Below are 17,656 nucleotides of genomic sequence, written 5' to 3' on the forward strand. Positions count from 1 at the left end.
GCTTAAGCACTTCTGCTGTCTTGTTCTAAGGTGCATGCACTGACAATGCTTCTAATCACTACGGTAGACCGACATAGGGACTGGATCCTTGTAATAGATGACTAGAAATATGATAGTCAATATAAACTAAATTTGAAACAGAAGAGGGGAAAACAGACTATTAGTATGGAAGATTCTTGTGGAATCAAAACCACCAACTACAAAAGGTCTAAAACAAGTTAAATCCCAAATAGCATGACCCAGAGCTGTGAAAAGACACTAAAACCAATTTATTTCCATGCAACCTATTAACAGAAACTCATCATGTTCCGTGGTTTCCTAGAATACTATTATAAAAGGTAATTCCATTTAAAACTCCAACCAATTTATTTCTTAGTATGTTTGCTCCTCAGCCCACCCCTACCAAACAATGTGAGTCAAAATATAAAAGCTAGGTAGAAACTTCTTATTAATGATTTACAACCAATTGAATTTTTTTTTTTGGGGGGGGGGACTATCAAAATTTGACAATGGCCATTACAATATTACAAAAAGAGCCCTCACCCCATCTCCGATCACACTTTTCCCATTTCTCAAAAATATTGAAAGAATGAAATAAATACATTTTATCAGAAATTTTATTTGAAACAACTTGACACAGTACTAAATTCATCTGTATACCTGTTGTTGACTTTTAGTGTGTAATATTATATCCAAGTACTGGTCCCAAGAACTCCCAAGAAGAGGATAACAAGGAGATCTGTATACTCAGCTGCCTGAGAAGATGTGGCTCTGCTCCAAATCCAACCTATAAACAGCATAAGTAAAATTGTTAAATTAATAATAACTCAATTTCCTCATGTTAATATTCAAGTTGACCTACTAGTAGGGGATCCATTGCTTGCAGACAATTTGCCTATAAAATCCTACAATAAGGAGAAGGTTCTTAACTGGTCTCCGCCTCCTTCGAATTTCTTTAAATTCAATGTTGATGGTGCGGTAAGAGGTGATGGGCTGCAGGGAGGTATTGGAGGAGTCTTGAAAGATTGCCTCCTTCGAATTTCTTTAAATTCAATGTTGATGGTGCGGTAAGAGGTGATGGGCTGCAGGGAGGTATTGGAGGAGTCTTGAAAGATTCGGATTGTTCTACTTTATATACTTTTTTTTTTGCGGTGGGACCTGGTCCTCTATGTTAGCTGAGCTAAAAGCTATTAAAAGGGATTGATCTATTCATTCTTCCGAATGGGCTCTGAAGGGAAGACTAATCCTTGAGACAGATTGTAAAACAGCAGTTGACTGGATTTTGATGTCATTTTTTTGTATTTTATTTCGGACAGTTTATTTAGAAGCTGTAATCTATGTAAACATGGTTTTAATATAATGAGGTACTCTTTTCCTCCTTCCGCTAGTTGCCTCTTACACAAGAGCCAACTATGAGGGAGGTTTTTAATGAGACCTCCTATTCCTATCAAAAAATAATAATAACTCAACAACTATACATGGAGCATATCATACACTGTAAACCCACTCACCCCTTCCTCCCGCACAAAAAATAATAGTAATGAGAGAGAAGCATGTGAAGCTTACCTGCATGTCAACACACATTTTTCGTCCTACTAGGATTCAAACTCTCAAAAATAGGATAGAATTCTGCTAGGATTCAACTCCTAAAATAGGATAGAATTTTGCTATGTTTTAAATCCTAAAGATAGGATCCACAAGCACTATAAATAGCCATTGTAGCTCACTATTGTAACCACGATTGACAGACAGATTTACACACAAAACACAGAGGAAGCACGGAAAATGTAGCTCACTATTGTAACACACGATTGACAGACACGATTTACACACAAAACACAGAGGAAAGCACGGAAAATACAAAGACAAAGTTGTTGTAAACGATTCGAAAAGGAAATAAAAGGTAGCATCTTTTTTTACATTGGTTCGTTCATTTCTCGCATGTGCACGTTATTTTCTTGAGATTTGGTTCGAATAACCCAAAACGTGGGTTTGCCGTGACTAAAAAGGGGTGGGATTTCGAAGTTTCGAACCTAGATCCACCCCCGAGGCGTGTTCATTTTTTAAAATATTTAATTCTCCCCCTAAATCATTTTTTTCCTACTTTATTATTCTTGTTATATATACATATTACTTTCTATTAATTTTATTATATATGATATATGTTTTTTTATTAGTGTTATTATATATATATATATATTTATATTTCCTATTTTGCATGTATATACGTATATTACTTTTGATTTTCTTTTATATTATTATTATTTTACTTATATATATATGCTTTTACTTTTTTATATATTTTACTCATTTATTTATCTATTTTTATATTTATCCTATATTTTGTTTTATATCTTTTACTTGTTTTATTTATTATTTGCATTATCATTTTATTTTATTTAGTTGTTTGTTGTGCATATATTAGTGTTATTGTTTTTATTTTATATATTCTATTCATTTTATATTTACTTATTTCTTACTTAATCTCCTTATTTTATTTGTTTTACTTTATTTATCATTTATTCATCTCTTCTAACCCCTATTTGACTTTTAAAGGGTATATTTGTAAATCGTCAAATGTAAGTAATTTGGATCATTATTTTATCTTTTAATTTAACTTGTTATTTTTCTTAATTAAGACAACTGGAAATTACATAGTACCGAAAGGGCGGTTCAAGGGTGCTAATCCTTCCTTGACCGTAACCGACTCCCGAGCCCGACATATTTCTGGTAAGACAGATCATGTAGAAATAGGGTATCCGATCAACCCATTTATCTTTAAATAAATGATCGGTGGCGACTCCAATCCACATTTTTCAAGTCGAAGCCCAATTCCGGGGCCCAACCGAAAGACGGTTGCGACAGCTTGGCGACTCCGCTGGGGACTTTCAAGTGAGTCAGGCTAAGGTAATTTTCAGTTGTCTTTTTAACGAAAAGGGTAAGTTTAAATTTTAAGGTAACATTTCGATCCTTATTGCTTACTTTTGATTATATTTTTTTCGAGTAAATATTGTACTAACCGTTTTCTCAATGATTTCAACACTTAAAGTCTTTTTTCATCTAAGGCTCTATACCCGAGCTCCGAACCTATTTAAGTGGGGGTGAAAGCGACGCCTTCGTGTGAATTATTCACCGTGCGGGCCTAGCAAGTAGCCTTCGGGATTCATATACCTTATGTCTTCGTGTGAATTTATTCACCATACGGGCATAAGGGAATGTGTCCTCTCGAGTTTAACTTAGTCCACACAAGTCTGTGATGGGTTTAGGACTAAGGGTCTGGCAAGCCCAATGGGGCAACCCGAGAGACTTTGAAGAATTAGAGCCTACCCTAAAACCTCATTCCAAACCCTAGGATGCCGGAATTATTTCCTAGTTTACTTTATGTTCAAAGCATGCGAACTAGAAATTTATGCGGTTAGGACTTGTTCAAAATCAACTTGCGGGATAGAGATCATGTTCGGGTAGGAATAATAAGCATGTGAGGTAGATATCATGTGGGGTAGGACTTTCATTTTTATGATCATTTTTTTATTATTTTTCACCTCACTAACTCTTTTCATCTTTATTTTATTTTATTTTATTTTCATCACTTGCATCATTCAAAAGAGGTCATTGATCCACTAAAACGTGTTTGTTAAAACTCGAATAATCTGAATCCATGGACAAAGGTGTTGTAATACAAGAGATGAAAATACAGAGGATAGTCTACAAGGCGACTATGTGTCACATTCAATCCAGAAGACGTGGTGCCCACAATTGAAGAGTATATCACTCTGCTGCATTATAAATGACTCAGAATGAACCAGGTCTACATCAAGCACAATGAAAGCTTATCTTTGAAGAACTGACTGGCAGAGGTTACAGGGGCAGGATGAAGGTTATGTATCTTGGAAGTCCCTTTGAACACGACAATGGCAAAATAATAGCTGAAATTGGAGACCATTGCTGGCGAATTCAAACAGATTAATGAACTTCACATAGTTCCTATCAATTAAGGGCTCCAATGACGAATTCGTTGGGAACAGGCTCAACAAAAGTAAATGCTCGAGATGCGATCATTCGAGACTTCTGGACCAGTACGAAAAACAACTCAACATTTTCACGGTTCATCCAGAGAGGCCGGAGCGGTTCGACAGGTTATTCAACCGGTGAAAGATGAAAGCAGAAGACTAGTCAACATGTCAGAAGCTGTCAGGATATTTTGTCTCTTAAAAGATAAAACATTTTTGTCCCCAATAAGGATTATTCATAATAACAAGCACATTTCTTGGATCAATGCCTCGAACATTTCATGCATTTTTGCATCTTCATATATATTTTTAAGCATTTTCATGAAATTTCTTCCTAGAAGATTCGATGAAGTGGATTTAACCACATGGAAGCAAGATTGTAATCTTAAAGAAAAAAAAAACTGAAAATAATACAATGGGAGCCCAATCAGATGGTTGTACGACTAAACCTGCCAAGATGATCTGAGAAAAAATTCCACATATCCTAAGGGCTACAATGTTGAAGCTATTTGTAGTTGCCACATAGGATGCTCCAAACATTCCTTTGAGAACTATAAGGCGCTGAAGTGCAAGATCCAAAACATGATGGATTCAGGGGCATTGACAGCCGAAGAAGGGGGCATGGCATATACCATTTGCACTTAGAGGATTGTTTTGTTTGAACACGTCACTGATATTTCATGTTTTCTTAATCTTTTAAACGATTGAATTTATGCTACTTTCTAAGGTGGAGCAATTGAACAAATTTTAATCTTTAGTTCTTCGAATATTAAATGAATTAAGGATTCTTTTAACTCTTCAAGAATTATAGATTTTTGACATATGACAAGATTAGACCTTTCTTATCATGTCTCAAACCCCAAAATGAAATACCTTAATCATTACCAAAAAGACCAAATTTTGACATAACTTCCCTTTGAAATTCTTGAACATTGTCTTTATCTTTTTGATACACCCATACCTTTCTTTGACTCAAATAAAGTCACACCATTAGACTCAAAATTGACATTTTAATACCCAAGGCATTGAGTTGTTCATTTGAACATGAGCATTCTTCTAAGACACAATTTGGGGCATCTCGCCGGGAGCCTGAACATTGAGATATGTTGGGAGCAAGGAGCAAAAAAAAAAACAATTCATTCGAAATAATTCTATCACGCATTAACTACACTATTTTCATGTGAATGAAATTAATCCTGAAAATCTATCCCCCTGGGGATACCTCTTCTGTGAGGACTTCCATGTATGAAATGATGAACAACTTTCTTTCTTTATCCCTTTACAACAGGAGAAAATATATATCCCTTGTGTCCCCTTTTGAGCCTGTAGTATTTTTCTTCTGATTCAACCCTAACCAAGGATCACCCTCCACATTGGGGGGCAAGGTGGAAGAAATCTGCTCACATGAGTGAAGACATCAATCAAAAGGAGACACCAAAAGGTGGACCAAATGGCAAGTGCGAAGATCCAATCAAGAACAAAAAAGAAAAGAAGCAAAAAAGCAAAAAAAAACAAAGAAAAAGAGAAACAAGAACAAAAGGAAAAAAGAGCAAAAATCAAAAAGAAAAAGGGACAAAAAGCACATGCAAAGATTCCCTAAAGACAAATGGCACATCAAGCTTCAAACTATAAGATTGATCAAGCACAATCATTCCCGAATCTCTGAATCACTTCACTCGAAGATCATGGAACATCCAGAGAAAATCCAGAGAAACACATATGAGCAGATCCAAATTGAGCAAGATAGGATTGAAGGCATCAGAATGAATTGATCCTTGGTTCAACACCCTAAAACACTTGTTTGGGCCTATTTATCATTTTCTTTCATAACCATGAGCCTTGGCCTACATTACGTGCCTTAAAAGTCCCTTCTAATCATACATGGATTTCTAAACAGAAGAGACTATCTTCAGATTTCATCCCGCCCATCAGGATTAATCTTTGTTTGCAAAAAAACAATGTAATTAATGCATGGCAGAAAAAATAACAAATGGGGGTTCAAGACGTAAATCCTGAATAACGGTTCGAGTTGAAAACCTGAAAAGGTGGCTCGAATATAAAAATTGTGCAACTGAGGCGATCACGTAAATTCCTTGATAAGGCATCGCACAATCCGAGTGTGACAACAAAGGTTGGGAGTCAGGGAACACTTCCAGCAGAGGAGCATGCAAGCTACCCCATCAATCTTTTGAGCATCCAATGTCAAACCTTTGAGCATCAAATGCCAAACCTTTGACCAAACACAATAACCTGAGACTTTTTATCCTTTCCTTACTTGACTATCTCCCAAAGATAGCTTGGATCTTGGCAGTTGTCAAATAGCTATAATTTATTGAAGGATTAACATTGTAATTAATTCTTTGATATCCGATGAACTCTAGTTTTATGATTCGTCTCAATTGTAAAACCGTGATAGGGGCAATATTTTTAAAACTTGAGATTAAACATTTTTGAAACTCTTTTAATTGATATTTTCATGACTTTGAAAATAAAAGAGAAAGAAAAACATTTTTTTTCCAAACAAGACAGTCTCTCTAGAGTGAATCTTGGTAAATGACATGTGACTCTTAGACACAAAACACATGCTCAGAATCAATGTTGAAGCAAGAAATGAGGAACATTTGGGGCATCTTTGAAGATTCAACATCAAATATTGGGGCATTTTTGGATATTGGGGCATCTTTGGGGATTCAACATCCTAATGCAAATTATCAGACCTTTTTCAGGAGATAAAACATAACCAATTCATGTTACATGCATCTTATGCATACATTTTATAACATCATATTTGTCATTTTTTCCCACATACACAATTTTTGCAGCTTTTAGAGTCAAGTTTTGACTTCAAGATGAAGGATACTCGATTCAAAAGCACCTTTACAAATTGATATCGGTTGTTTAGCTCAGCAGCAAGAAGCTACACTTCAACCAACTCGACAGATAAAAAGAAAAACATTCATTTTCAGATTCAACATTTCCAATATAAATTCTGTCTCGCTTGAGACAGTCTCATTTAATGCAGATGATTATCTCACTTGAGATTGCTTTTTTAAAACAGATTTTGTCTCACTTCGGACTGTTTTACTCGAAAGAAGATTTATTTCACTCATGATTGTTTTTCTTAAAACAAGATTTGTCTCGCTTGAGACCGTTTTCACTAGAAGAGTTTTGTCTCTCTTGAGACAGTTTCCCTTTAAACAAATTTTGTCTCCCTTGAGACAGCTTCTCTTGAAACATAAACATTGGAAACATTTCTCTTGAAATAAATTTTCGTCTCTCTTGAGATAATTTCCCTTGAAACAAAATTTTGTCTCTCTTGAGACAGTTTCCCTTGGAACTAAGTTTTGTCTCTCTTGAGACAGTTTCTCTTGAAACAAATTTTGTCTCCTTTGAGACAGTTACTCTTGAAACACAAAATCTTCAAATTTATTTCCCTTAAGACATAATTTTGTTTCCCTTGAGACCGTTTCTCATGAAACAACAGATATCTTTGAGATCGTTTCCCTTGAAACAAATTCTATCTCTTTCAAGACAACTTCTTTTGAAGCATCATCTGAACCGTTACACTCAGCTCAGGCACATACTTGAAATGGTCGAGAAGCATTTCTCAAATCAAAAATAGAATGTGCACATCAGATTTGAACATTTGAAGAATTCAAGATCAGGGATCAAAATTTGAAGATTCAAGAATCAAGATTCCAGACAGGCAACTGGAGATCGAGATTTCTCTCCAGAGCCCCAAGATAACATATGTTGCATATACATTTAGGCACACCTAAGAGCATTGCATACATAGCACAATATGCATAACTTTTTCAGGTTTTAGCTAGAGTCAATTTCAACTTCGCGGCGAAGGATATGACTCAAAGCGACACAATTTGCTCGAGAGTGGATTTCAACTTCACGACGAAAGATATCTAGCTCGAAGCCAAACTTCACAATAAAGGGTCTCTACGGTTTCAACTTCACGGCGAAGGGAATTGTGTCCACCCGCAACATAAAATACTTGGATTTCAACTTAACGACAAAGGATATTCAAGTCAAGGTTCAACTTCACAACGAAGGGGCCATCCGCGATTTCAACTCCACGACGGAGGATATTGTGGCACTCGAGACAACGCAGTTCAACTTCACAACGAAGGGACGGCTGGTTGTCAACAAACAACTTCTCATTTCAGAGCCAATTTCAACTTCACAACGAAGGATATTGGACTTCAGACAACGCAAGTTCAACTTCACGACGAAGGGACCGCTGCTTGTCAACAACAACTTCCCAATCTCAGAGCCAATTTCAACTTCACAATGAAGGATATTAGACTCCAGACAATGCAAGTTCAACTTCACGACGAAGGGACCGCTGCTTGTCAACAACAACTTCCCAATCTCAGAGCCAATTTCAACTTCACAGCGAAGGATATTGAACTCGAGACAACACAAGTTCAACTTCACAACGAAGGAACGACTGGTTGTCAACAATAATTTCCCAGTTTCAGGGCCAATTTCAACTTCACAGCGAAGGATATTAGACCCAAGACAGCACAAGCTCAACTTCACAGCGAAGGGGCGGCTGACTGTCGACAAGCAATTTCGGAGCCAATCTCAACTTCACAGCGAAGGATATTGGACTCGAGACAACACAAGTTCAACTTCACAGCGAAGGGACGGCTGGTTGTCAACAAACAATTTCCCAGTTTCAGGGCCAATTTCAACTTCACAGCGAAGGATATTGGACCCAAGACAGCACAAGCTCAACTTCACAGCGAAGGGGCGGCTGACTGTCGACAAGCAATTTCGGAGCCAATCTCAACTTCACAGCGAAGGATATTGGACTCGAGACAACACAAGTTCAACTTCACAGCGAAGGGACGGCTGGTTGTCAACAAACAATTTCCCAATTCCAGAGCCGATTTCAACTCCACGACGGAGGATATCGTGCTACCCGAGACAACAAGTTCAACTTCACACGAAGGGACGGCTGGTTGTCAATGAACAACTTTTCAGTTTCATCCGCGATTTCAACTCCACGACGGAGGATATCGTGCCACTCGAGACAACACAAGTTCAACTTCATAACGAAGGGACGGCTGGTTGTCAACAAACATTTTTCAAATTTCAGAGCCAATTTCAACTTCGTAGCGAAGGATTGGACTCGAGACAACAAAGTTCAACTTCACAACGAAGGGACGGCTGATTGTCAACAAGATTTCGTTCAGAGTCAATTTCATCTTCACAACGAAGGATATTAGACTCGAGACAGCACAAGCTCAACTTCAGCAAAGGGGCGACTGACTGTCAACAACAATTTCCCAGTTCCAAACCAATTTCAACTTCACAGCGAGGATATTGGACTCGGAACAATATTTGGATTTCAACTTCATGGCGAAGGATATCCAATTTCAGGCTCAACTTCACGACGAAGGGGCCCTATACGATTCCAATTTCACAAACAGATTGACCCAACTTCACGACGAATGAGTCATCTGTAACGCATCAACACCGAAGTCTTCAGGTCAAGTTTCACCTTCACGACGAAGTATCTTGATCCAGAAGACGATTCAAAGACCACTCGCCAAAAGCTTTGAGTTCGATTCCAACTTCACGACGAATGATATAGTGCTCAGAAGCTTCCAGATGAACTCGACTTCACGACGGAGGAGTCATCCGTAACTCAATTCGACATGGTTATTGAAACATCAGAGTCAATTTTCAACTCCATCCACCGAACGAAAAGTGTGTCTTTCATCTTTGCCCTATCAATAGGATAGAATTTTGCTATGTTTTAAACTCCTAAAGATAGGATCCACAAGCACTATAAATAGTCATTGTAGCTCACTATTGTAACACACGATTGACAGACACGATTTACACACAAAACACAGAGGAAAGCACGGAAAATACAAAGACAAAGTTGTTGTAAACGATTCGAAAAGGAAAAAAAGGTAGCATCTTTTTTTACATTGGTTCGTTCATTTCTCGCATGTGCACGTTATTTTCTTGAGATTTGGTTCGAATAACCCAAAACGTGGGTTGCGCCGATAACTAAAAAGGGGTGGGATTTCGAAGTTTGCGAACCTAGATCCACCCCGAGGCGTTTCATTTTTTTAAAATATTTAATTCTCCCCCTAAATCATTTTTTTCCTACTTTATTATTCTTGTATATATACATATGCTTTATATTAATTTTATTATATATGTATATATGTTTTTTTATTAGTGTTATTATATATATATATAATATATATATATTATATTATATTTTCTATTTTGATGTATATATCGTATTACTTTTGATTTTCTTTTTTTTATTATATTACTTATATATATATATATATATATATGTTTTACTTTTTTATATTACTCATTTATTATCTATTTTTATATTTATCCTATATTTTTGTTTTTATATTTTTACTTGTTTTATTTATTTATTTGCATTATCATTTATTTTATTTAGTTGTTTGTTGTGCATATATTAGTGTTATTGTTTTTTATTTATATTCTATTCATTTTATATTTACTTATTCTTACTTAATCTCCTTATTTTATTTGTTTAACCTTATTATCATTTATTCATCTCTTCTAACCCATATTTTGACTTTTAAGGTATATTGTAAATCCGTCAAAGGTAAGTAATTTTGGATCATTTTTATCTTTTAATTTAACTTGTTATTTTTCTTAATTAAGACAACTGGAAATTACGTAGTACCGAAAGGCGGTTCAAGGGTGTTAATCCTTCCTTGACCGTAACCGACTCCCGAGCCCGACATATTTCTGGTAGACGCAGATCAGGTAAGAAATAGGGTATCCGATCAACCCATTTATCTTTAAATAAATGATCGGTGACGACTCCAATCCACATTTTTCAAGTCGAAGCCCAATTCCGGAGCCCAACCGAAAGACGGTTGCGACACTGCCCAATGGTATTTAGATAATGATCCTTGGTCACTTTAAATTAAATGCGACAATTCTCCAAAACCAAGTATGCATCGATCTCACCATCTACATGGGAAATCCAGAACCCTCTTAAAGGCTATATCAAGTCTCAACACTGTAAGCTTCTTTACATTCTAGAATTAAAGTCTCTAGGTGACGAACTGCATGCAAATTACAGTCCTTGTCAAGTTGCTTCAAGAGTGCACTGTGTGTACAAGGATCAGGCAGAATTTGTCTATCTAGCATTTCTTGGTACAATCTCAAGGACTCTTGCCAATTTCCAATGTCGCAGTTCTCATTTATTAATATAGTGTAGCTATACTTATTAGGAAGCATTCCTTTTGCTTCCATCTCAGCAAAAAACTTGTAAGCTTGACCTATTCTCCTCACTTTGCAAAGGCCGTTTATCATAGCATTGTAGGTTATAACATTTGGCAGAACACCTTTCTCCTGCATGTCTGAGAAATACATAAATGCCAATGCTAAAAAACCCTTGGCAGCATGTCCATGAATTAAAACAGTGTAAGTTACTACTGACGGGGATAAGCCATTGCTCAGCATCTCGTGGAACATTTCTCTAGCTTTCCTCAGTTGCCCACTTTCTAGGTAAGCATGAATGATGGTAGTGTATGTTACATGATCTGGAAGAAGACCAATTCTAATCATCTTGTGCAACAATTTACAGGCTTCTTTGAGATCACACAATTTGGAATGCCAATGCACAAAAACATTATAGCTGATTACATCAGGTGGTAATTCCTTTGCTACCATTTGTTCTTCTATACTAAATGCTCTTGCAGGATGACCAAGCTTCAATTCACCTACTATTTGAGTTGTATATGCAAATCGATCAGGCTCCAAACCATTATGCAACATCTCATTGAACAGATCCCTCGCTGCAGATAGATTGCCCAGATTGTAGGATCCATTTACCAAGATTGTATAGGTAAAAACATCAGGGAAAATTCCCCTGACCAATCATGGTATCCTTGAGATACCGAGCAAGGTCCAGGTCCCCCGCTCTACATAGACCATCAATGAGAGTATTATACGTAACAACAGTAGGAACAAGGCCTCGACATCTTAACTCATCGAACAAGAGAAAAGCCTCCCAAATGCTACCTACCCTACAATACCCATACATTAGAGTATTATATGAAACGACATCTGGTATCATATTCCTCTTCAGCATATCATTGAACTGCTGTCTGGCATCATCCATTCTTCCCCACCTGCAAAGGCCACACATGAATGTATTATATGTTGCCACCGAATGATCAACTCCTTTATTTGCCATCTCTTCCCTAAGGCTTAAGGCCTCAACAACCAACCCTTTCTTAAAATACCCACAAATCAAAGGATTATATGTGTATGCAGAAACTTCCAGTCCCAATTTCAACATCTCCCTAATAAGTCCCTCAGCTTGCTCTAGTTTGTAATTCTTTGTTAAACCATTAATTAAAACATTATAAGTCACCTCATTCGGAAAACACCGTTCCGTCTGCATTTCTGATAAGAGTTCAATCGCTTTTTGCACGTCTCCTTCCTTGCAAAAGGAATCCAACAAGGTATTATAAGTAACAATAGTTGGCTTAATCCCAAATTCCTTCATCATCCTATACACATCGCTTGCTTTAGCTACAAGAGATTTATCCCTAAGCATAGCAAGAATCCTATTACAGTTCTTCACATCCGGCCGCAACCCATTTCTAACCATCTTGTCAAATATCCACAAACAATGATCAAGCATAAATTTCTTGGAATAAATCATCAATAAAAGATCAAGCAACTTAACCGTAACCTCAAATTTCAGGTAGCCACAAATCAAGACATCAGCAATACTATGCATATCAAACGCAGTGACCCTTTCCATGACCCAATAAGCTGATCTCATCAAATTATTCTCAACCAAAATATCAAGCATAACGGAGAAGACAAGCTCAGATCTTTTAACACCGGGTTGCATCTCGACCCACCTAAAGAAACCTCAAAGCAATTCCGGGTCTTTCTCTCATCAAATTAAGAACTTTGATAAACAAATGGGGATCGGCAATAATGGAATGGAACTGATTGCAAACCCAGTTGGTGTTGCAAAATGCCCAGGGCTTTTCATCAATGGTGTTAAAGATGAGTTGTTTGTAATGGGTTTCGGAGGAGGAGGAGTCGGGTTCGAGGGGAGAGGTGGGGGCTGGGGAAGGGAAGCTGTGGAGAAGAGAGAAAGAGGAAGGGAAAAGGAAACGTACCATGCAAGAGAGACAGAGAGGGGCGCTGGTGGCCAAAGATTTTGAAGCTCTTTTTATGCAAAGGGTCATCGAGGATACATAAGGTGATTGTTGTAACACAACACTATCAATCCTCTCTCTCACTGTGTCTTTCAATCTGAGGAGATGTTAATGGCAATAGAAGTAAAGGAGGAGGAGACGGAAATGGGTTTTGGGTTTAGAGAAATTGCCATTGGCGGCGTAGGCTAGGTTCACAAGTCTCGCTGTTTGGGTTTGGTGGCTAATCTCAGGCCGCACGCCAATTTTTCCATTTTCTTTCTAATTTTTTTTGGCTTATTTTATTTTATGTTAGAGATTACTGTAGCATATGGTAAACATTAATGTTTGGTAAGGTTTGTTTTAAAGTCTTATTGAATTCGAATTTTATTTTTAAGAAAAATAAAAAATTTATTATTTAGATTTATATTTTAAATAAAATATTTTATTAAATTAGATTCAAAATATTTATATTAAATTTAATTTAATTCAGATTATTCTTTTCTCTTAAAGTCGATTAACACTATCATCGAACCCTCATGTTTCATTTTTTTTTCCTTCTAATTTTCTCCTTTTTCTCTCTTTCCATTTTTTTAATTCATTTTGTTTTTTTTTTCTTTTCTCATATTTACCAATTATTTTTATTAATTTAATCGATACCGACAGATTATTCAATCACCAACTATATCTATTTTGTAAATCTATTATGTGGCCTAAACCCTAAGCATATAAGCCTGGCCTTGATACTCATGGGTGTGCTAATCTGCGCAAGACATTTTATCATGTGGTTAATTTGATTAAACTTCATGTAATTTAATTGTTTAAGTTGTTGTTTCATAAATAGAAAATTAAATGTTAAATAATTAAATATTGAATTTAAATTGTAATATTTATTAGGCATATTACTTGAAAATTAAGCTTGATACTATGTTTCTTGTATGATACTCGAGTATTACGTAAATTATAATATTTATTAGGTATAATTAAGCTTGATCAAGTATCGAGTATCAATTTTTGTATTATACTCATATTTCTTGTAACAACTTGTTACTTTTTCTTTAAATATAATACACGCATAATTATCCAAAAAAATCATTTTTACTTGAGGGGAGCACGAGGAAGATAAAAAAAAAAACAATTTTATTCAATCAGTAGTTTCTATTACTGCAGCAATAGTACATATAGTAATAAAATTCCGCAGTCTTACATGGTTCCGTTCTCTATTATTGATGAGCTTCCTTGGAATAGCCTTTCCCTTGCTTTACTTGCCTGCAGTTTGGGCCCAAACCAGGAAATAAAATATATGAGTTGAAGACGACTAACCTTTGCCATGAACATAACTAATCAAGCTAATTTGTGGTGTTATAAAAGATTTTGAGAATGGATGACAAACCTGTTTTTCCCAGTTTATGCAACTTGTAACAATGGCGAACAGAATTGTTTGGGTGAAAGCGCCGGACTGTATACCGAGCCACAGGCCAATCCCTTTCAACTGTAACCAGAAGCCGAGGGTGGCAGCGACAGGGATGCCGACTAGATAAAATGCTCCAAGGTTGACATAAGCACCTATATGCTGCCAACCACATCCCCTTGCAATACCTGATCCAAGTATGCAACCATTTGTAATACTACCACTATAACACTCATCTCCTTGAAAATCATTGTTCACCGAAAAGATAACGAGTTTAACCTGAAAGAACCCCCTGTAAGCTGTCCAGAATAACAGACACACAAACAAAGGGAGCCATGGTTGTCACATAATCCACCACTTCCTTCTCGTTGCTATAAACATAACCGAAAACACGTCGGCTTGCAATCAGGGTTCCAGAAACTATAAGGGTCTCTAGAACTGTAAGAGCCATAGTAGCATACACCGCTAAACGCGCTGCTTGGGGTTTCCCTGCCCCTAGTTCATTGGAAACTCTAGTACTATATATACAAACCAAAAATGATTCTAAGTTTAAAAAACTTGGCTTGAAAAAGTTGAAATTTTAATCAGTAAAGAAATACAAAATAAGTATGTGCATGCATATCAGGGCATACCTTGCTGCAGCACCGAATCCATATGGTATGGCATAAAGTCAAAATAAGTATGTGCATGCATATCAGGGCATACCTTGCTGCAGCACCGAATCCATATGGTATGGCATAAAGTGTTGCAAGGGTGTTGAGACTGTTTGGGAAAGTTGAAAAGCTTATTAGTAGAATAATTACAATATGATGCAATAGAAAAATCATATAATTATAATACCCATCAAGCATTGGAGGATACCAGATGCATCGATCGAAAACAATAGCAAATGAACATACCACACAGATAGGACGGATGTTTCCAGCTCTGGATGTGGTAAAAGCCCAGATAGCAGGATAAGTAGCTCAAATGACCACCACTCAAGGCTGCAATTGTTTGAATAAAGAAGACATTACGGATCTTCAACATCTTAGGCATATATATTCAGGTGAGGAAAAGAGGAGATAACGTACCAAATCATAACAGCAGAAGGGATAGCGAAACGGAAAAACTCTCTAATTCCTTGGAATAATTCCATTGTAACGGGGACACGAGTTTTTGCACAGACGGGAGAGTACCACATATAAAGTGCAAGGAAAATCACATTTAACCAGTTTGAGATACTAATTGCTAATGCTCCTCCTATATTTTCTAATCCAGACTTGAACACCAGAGCCCAACATAGAGGTATATGTACTAAAAGACTGGCACAAGAGCATATGAGCATGGGAGTGATCAAACTTTGTGTTTGAAAGTAGCGAACAAGGGGTTGAAAAGTAGCATACGCAAATAGCGCCGGGATAAGCCACCCAATGAATTTACCGGCTTCAAGTGAAATTAAGGGATCTTGACCAATGAACACAAGTAGCCTTCCCATGTACAGCCATAGGAGGGACAGAGGGATGCAAACTAAGATCAAACAAAATATAGCAGTGTAGGTATGGATTCCTACTTTTGGGTACTGTTGAGCTCCATAAGCTTGTCCACACAGAGTTTCCAATGCACAAGCCATACCCAGCTGATAATCACATACAAATTACAAAATTTAGTTGGTTGATATTCTGTAAGTTCAGATAGTAATAGTGGTGGTGACAACTGACAATTCCAGAAATCCAAATTCAGTTCGTCAGCTGGTCTAGACTCAGCAGCAAACCAATCATTCAATTATCATATTTCTTTCTTTAATTTGTTAAGAAATAACCATCCAGCTCAGTTGGTATAGCACAAGGTTCTTAACCTTGAGGTCGTGGGATCGAGTCCCATAGAGGGTATTTCATAATTTGGAGGTCTCTTACGGAAGCTGCTCTCAACCTAATGTTGAAGGCAGCCTATTATCTTACCTCCCCTTACCCCATTACATATGGGAACAAGGGACATCCATCCATTAAATTTTTCTTTAATTTGTTAAACTGTAGTGACTGAATAACTACAAGTGAATAAGCATAAAGGAATTTCTGTCAACACACATACGTGCTGCCCAAGGGATTAACTGAACAGCAAAGAATTTTAAAGTCAACATAAGCCCCAAAGATCCAAAAACATTAAAAAAATACTTATAAAATATAAAATATGTGGTTAGAAGTCAATAGATCCAACCACAAAGAGACAATATGAAAAGTAGACATGAATTTCCACATGACCGAACTCATTAACTCTATATGGGTATGGTTAGGTTGAGTCAGAATCGTACTTCTAACTGGATACAATCATCTTAAATGAGGAAACCTAATTGCCTAGTAAAACACTAGAAACATAAAAACAAAGAGACGTGGAATTCAAGGACATTATAATTCTAAAAATCACTATCAAAATGACAAGTTTATTAAGTAGAAGCAAAATGTAAATTGACTTACAAGAAGACTGAAGCCGGTGACCCCGGCGAGAGAGATGTCAATGGCAGAGCTAGAGAGAGCAAGTTCACCGAGATGACCCACCATCATCGTTGATATAACTTGCAAGAGGTACTGCGATATGGTCACCGCTACCATAGGCCCCGCAAGGTAGCCCACCCTTTTTATTTCTCCGGCGAAAGCAGCCCATGATAAGCAGGGGTTACTCTTCTCCTTCTCTAATTTGGGTATTAAACTCTCTTCCATTATCTTCTTGTCCTGCGTGTCTACCATAATGCCTTCCTCTCTTTAAGTTTAAAGAGCCGCCCTTGCTTAGGGAATTGGAGAGACGCAATAGAGAGATGGCAGAGTTTGGCTTTATAAGTTTAGAAATGGCCTGCATCACGTGAAAGTGACATCCTTTTTATTGTAAACAAACAGACAAACTGGACGCAAACCAGAGGAAACTAGTAATAATCCACCACCCCTGTTGCGCGAGGGAAGATATATATATATATATATATTAACTTATTTATCTGTTAGTATTTTTGTAAAAAATATTCAAAAATAGATTATAATAAGAGATTATTCAAAAATAGATTATAATAAGAGATT

The 17,656-nt window shown here is 36.8% G+C and overlaps 2 protein-coding genes across 3 annotated transcripts; both read right to left on the bottom strand.

The window, feature by feature from the left end:
• Positions 1-450: 450 nt before the first annotated feature.
• LOC120171912 (pentatricopeptide repeat-containing protein At1g22960, mitochondrial-like) lies at positions 451-13,376 on the bottom strand. The gene is given in 4 exon segments (XM_039179521.1): positions 451-787; positions 10,922-11,915; positions 11,917-12,927; positions 12,929-13,376. Coding segments are annotated over 3 exon segments (2,208 nt in total). The 5' UTR covers positions 13,256-13,376; the 3' UTR covers positions 451-787; positions 10,922-11,045.
• LOC120171920 (protein DETOXIFICATION 12-like) lies at positions 7,350-17,350 on the bottom strand. Of its 2 annotated transcripts, none has more exons than XM_039179530.1 (7): positions 17,066-17,350; positions 15,686-16,230; positions 15,512-15,598; positions 15,318-15,374; positions 14,892-15,130; positions 14,521-14,800; positions 7,350-7,360 (listed from the first exon to the last, which is right to left on the bottom strand). In XM_039179530.1, coding segments are annotated over exons 1-7 (1,479 nt in total). In that variant the 5' UTR covers positions 17,336-17,350; the 3' UTR covers positions 7,350-7,359. The 2 variants fall into 2 exon arrangements, with proteins under 2 accessions (XP_039035461.1, XP_039035463.1); XM_039179532.1 differs by lacking the exon at positions 7,350-7,360 and adding an exon at positions 14,320-14,470 and having other exon boundaries at positions 14,595-14,800.
• Between the last annotated feature and the right edge of the window lie 306 nt (positions 17,351-17,656).

This window comes from Hibiscus syriacus, unplaced genomic scaffold (genome assembly GCF_006381635.1).
Source record: "Hibiscus syriacus cultivar Baekdansim isolate YM2019G1 unplaced genomic scaffold, ASM638163v2 tig00003041_pilon, whole genome shotgun sequence".
NCBI classification, from domain to species: domain Eukaryota; kingdom Viridiplantae; phylum Streptophyta; class Magnoliopsida; order Malvales; family Malvaceae; genus Hibiscus; species Hibiscus syriacus.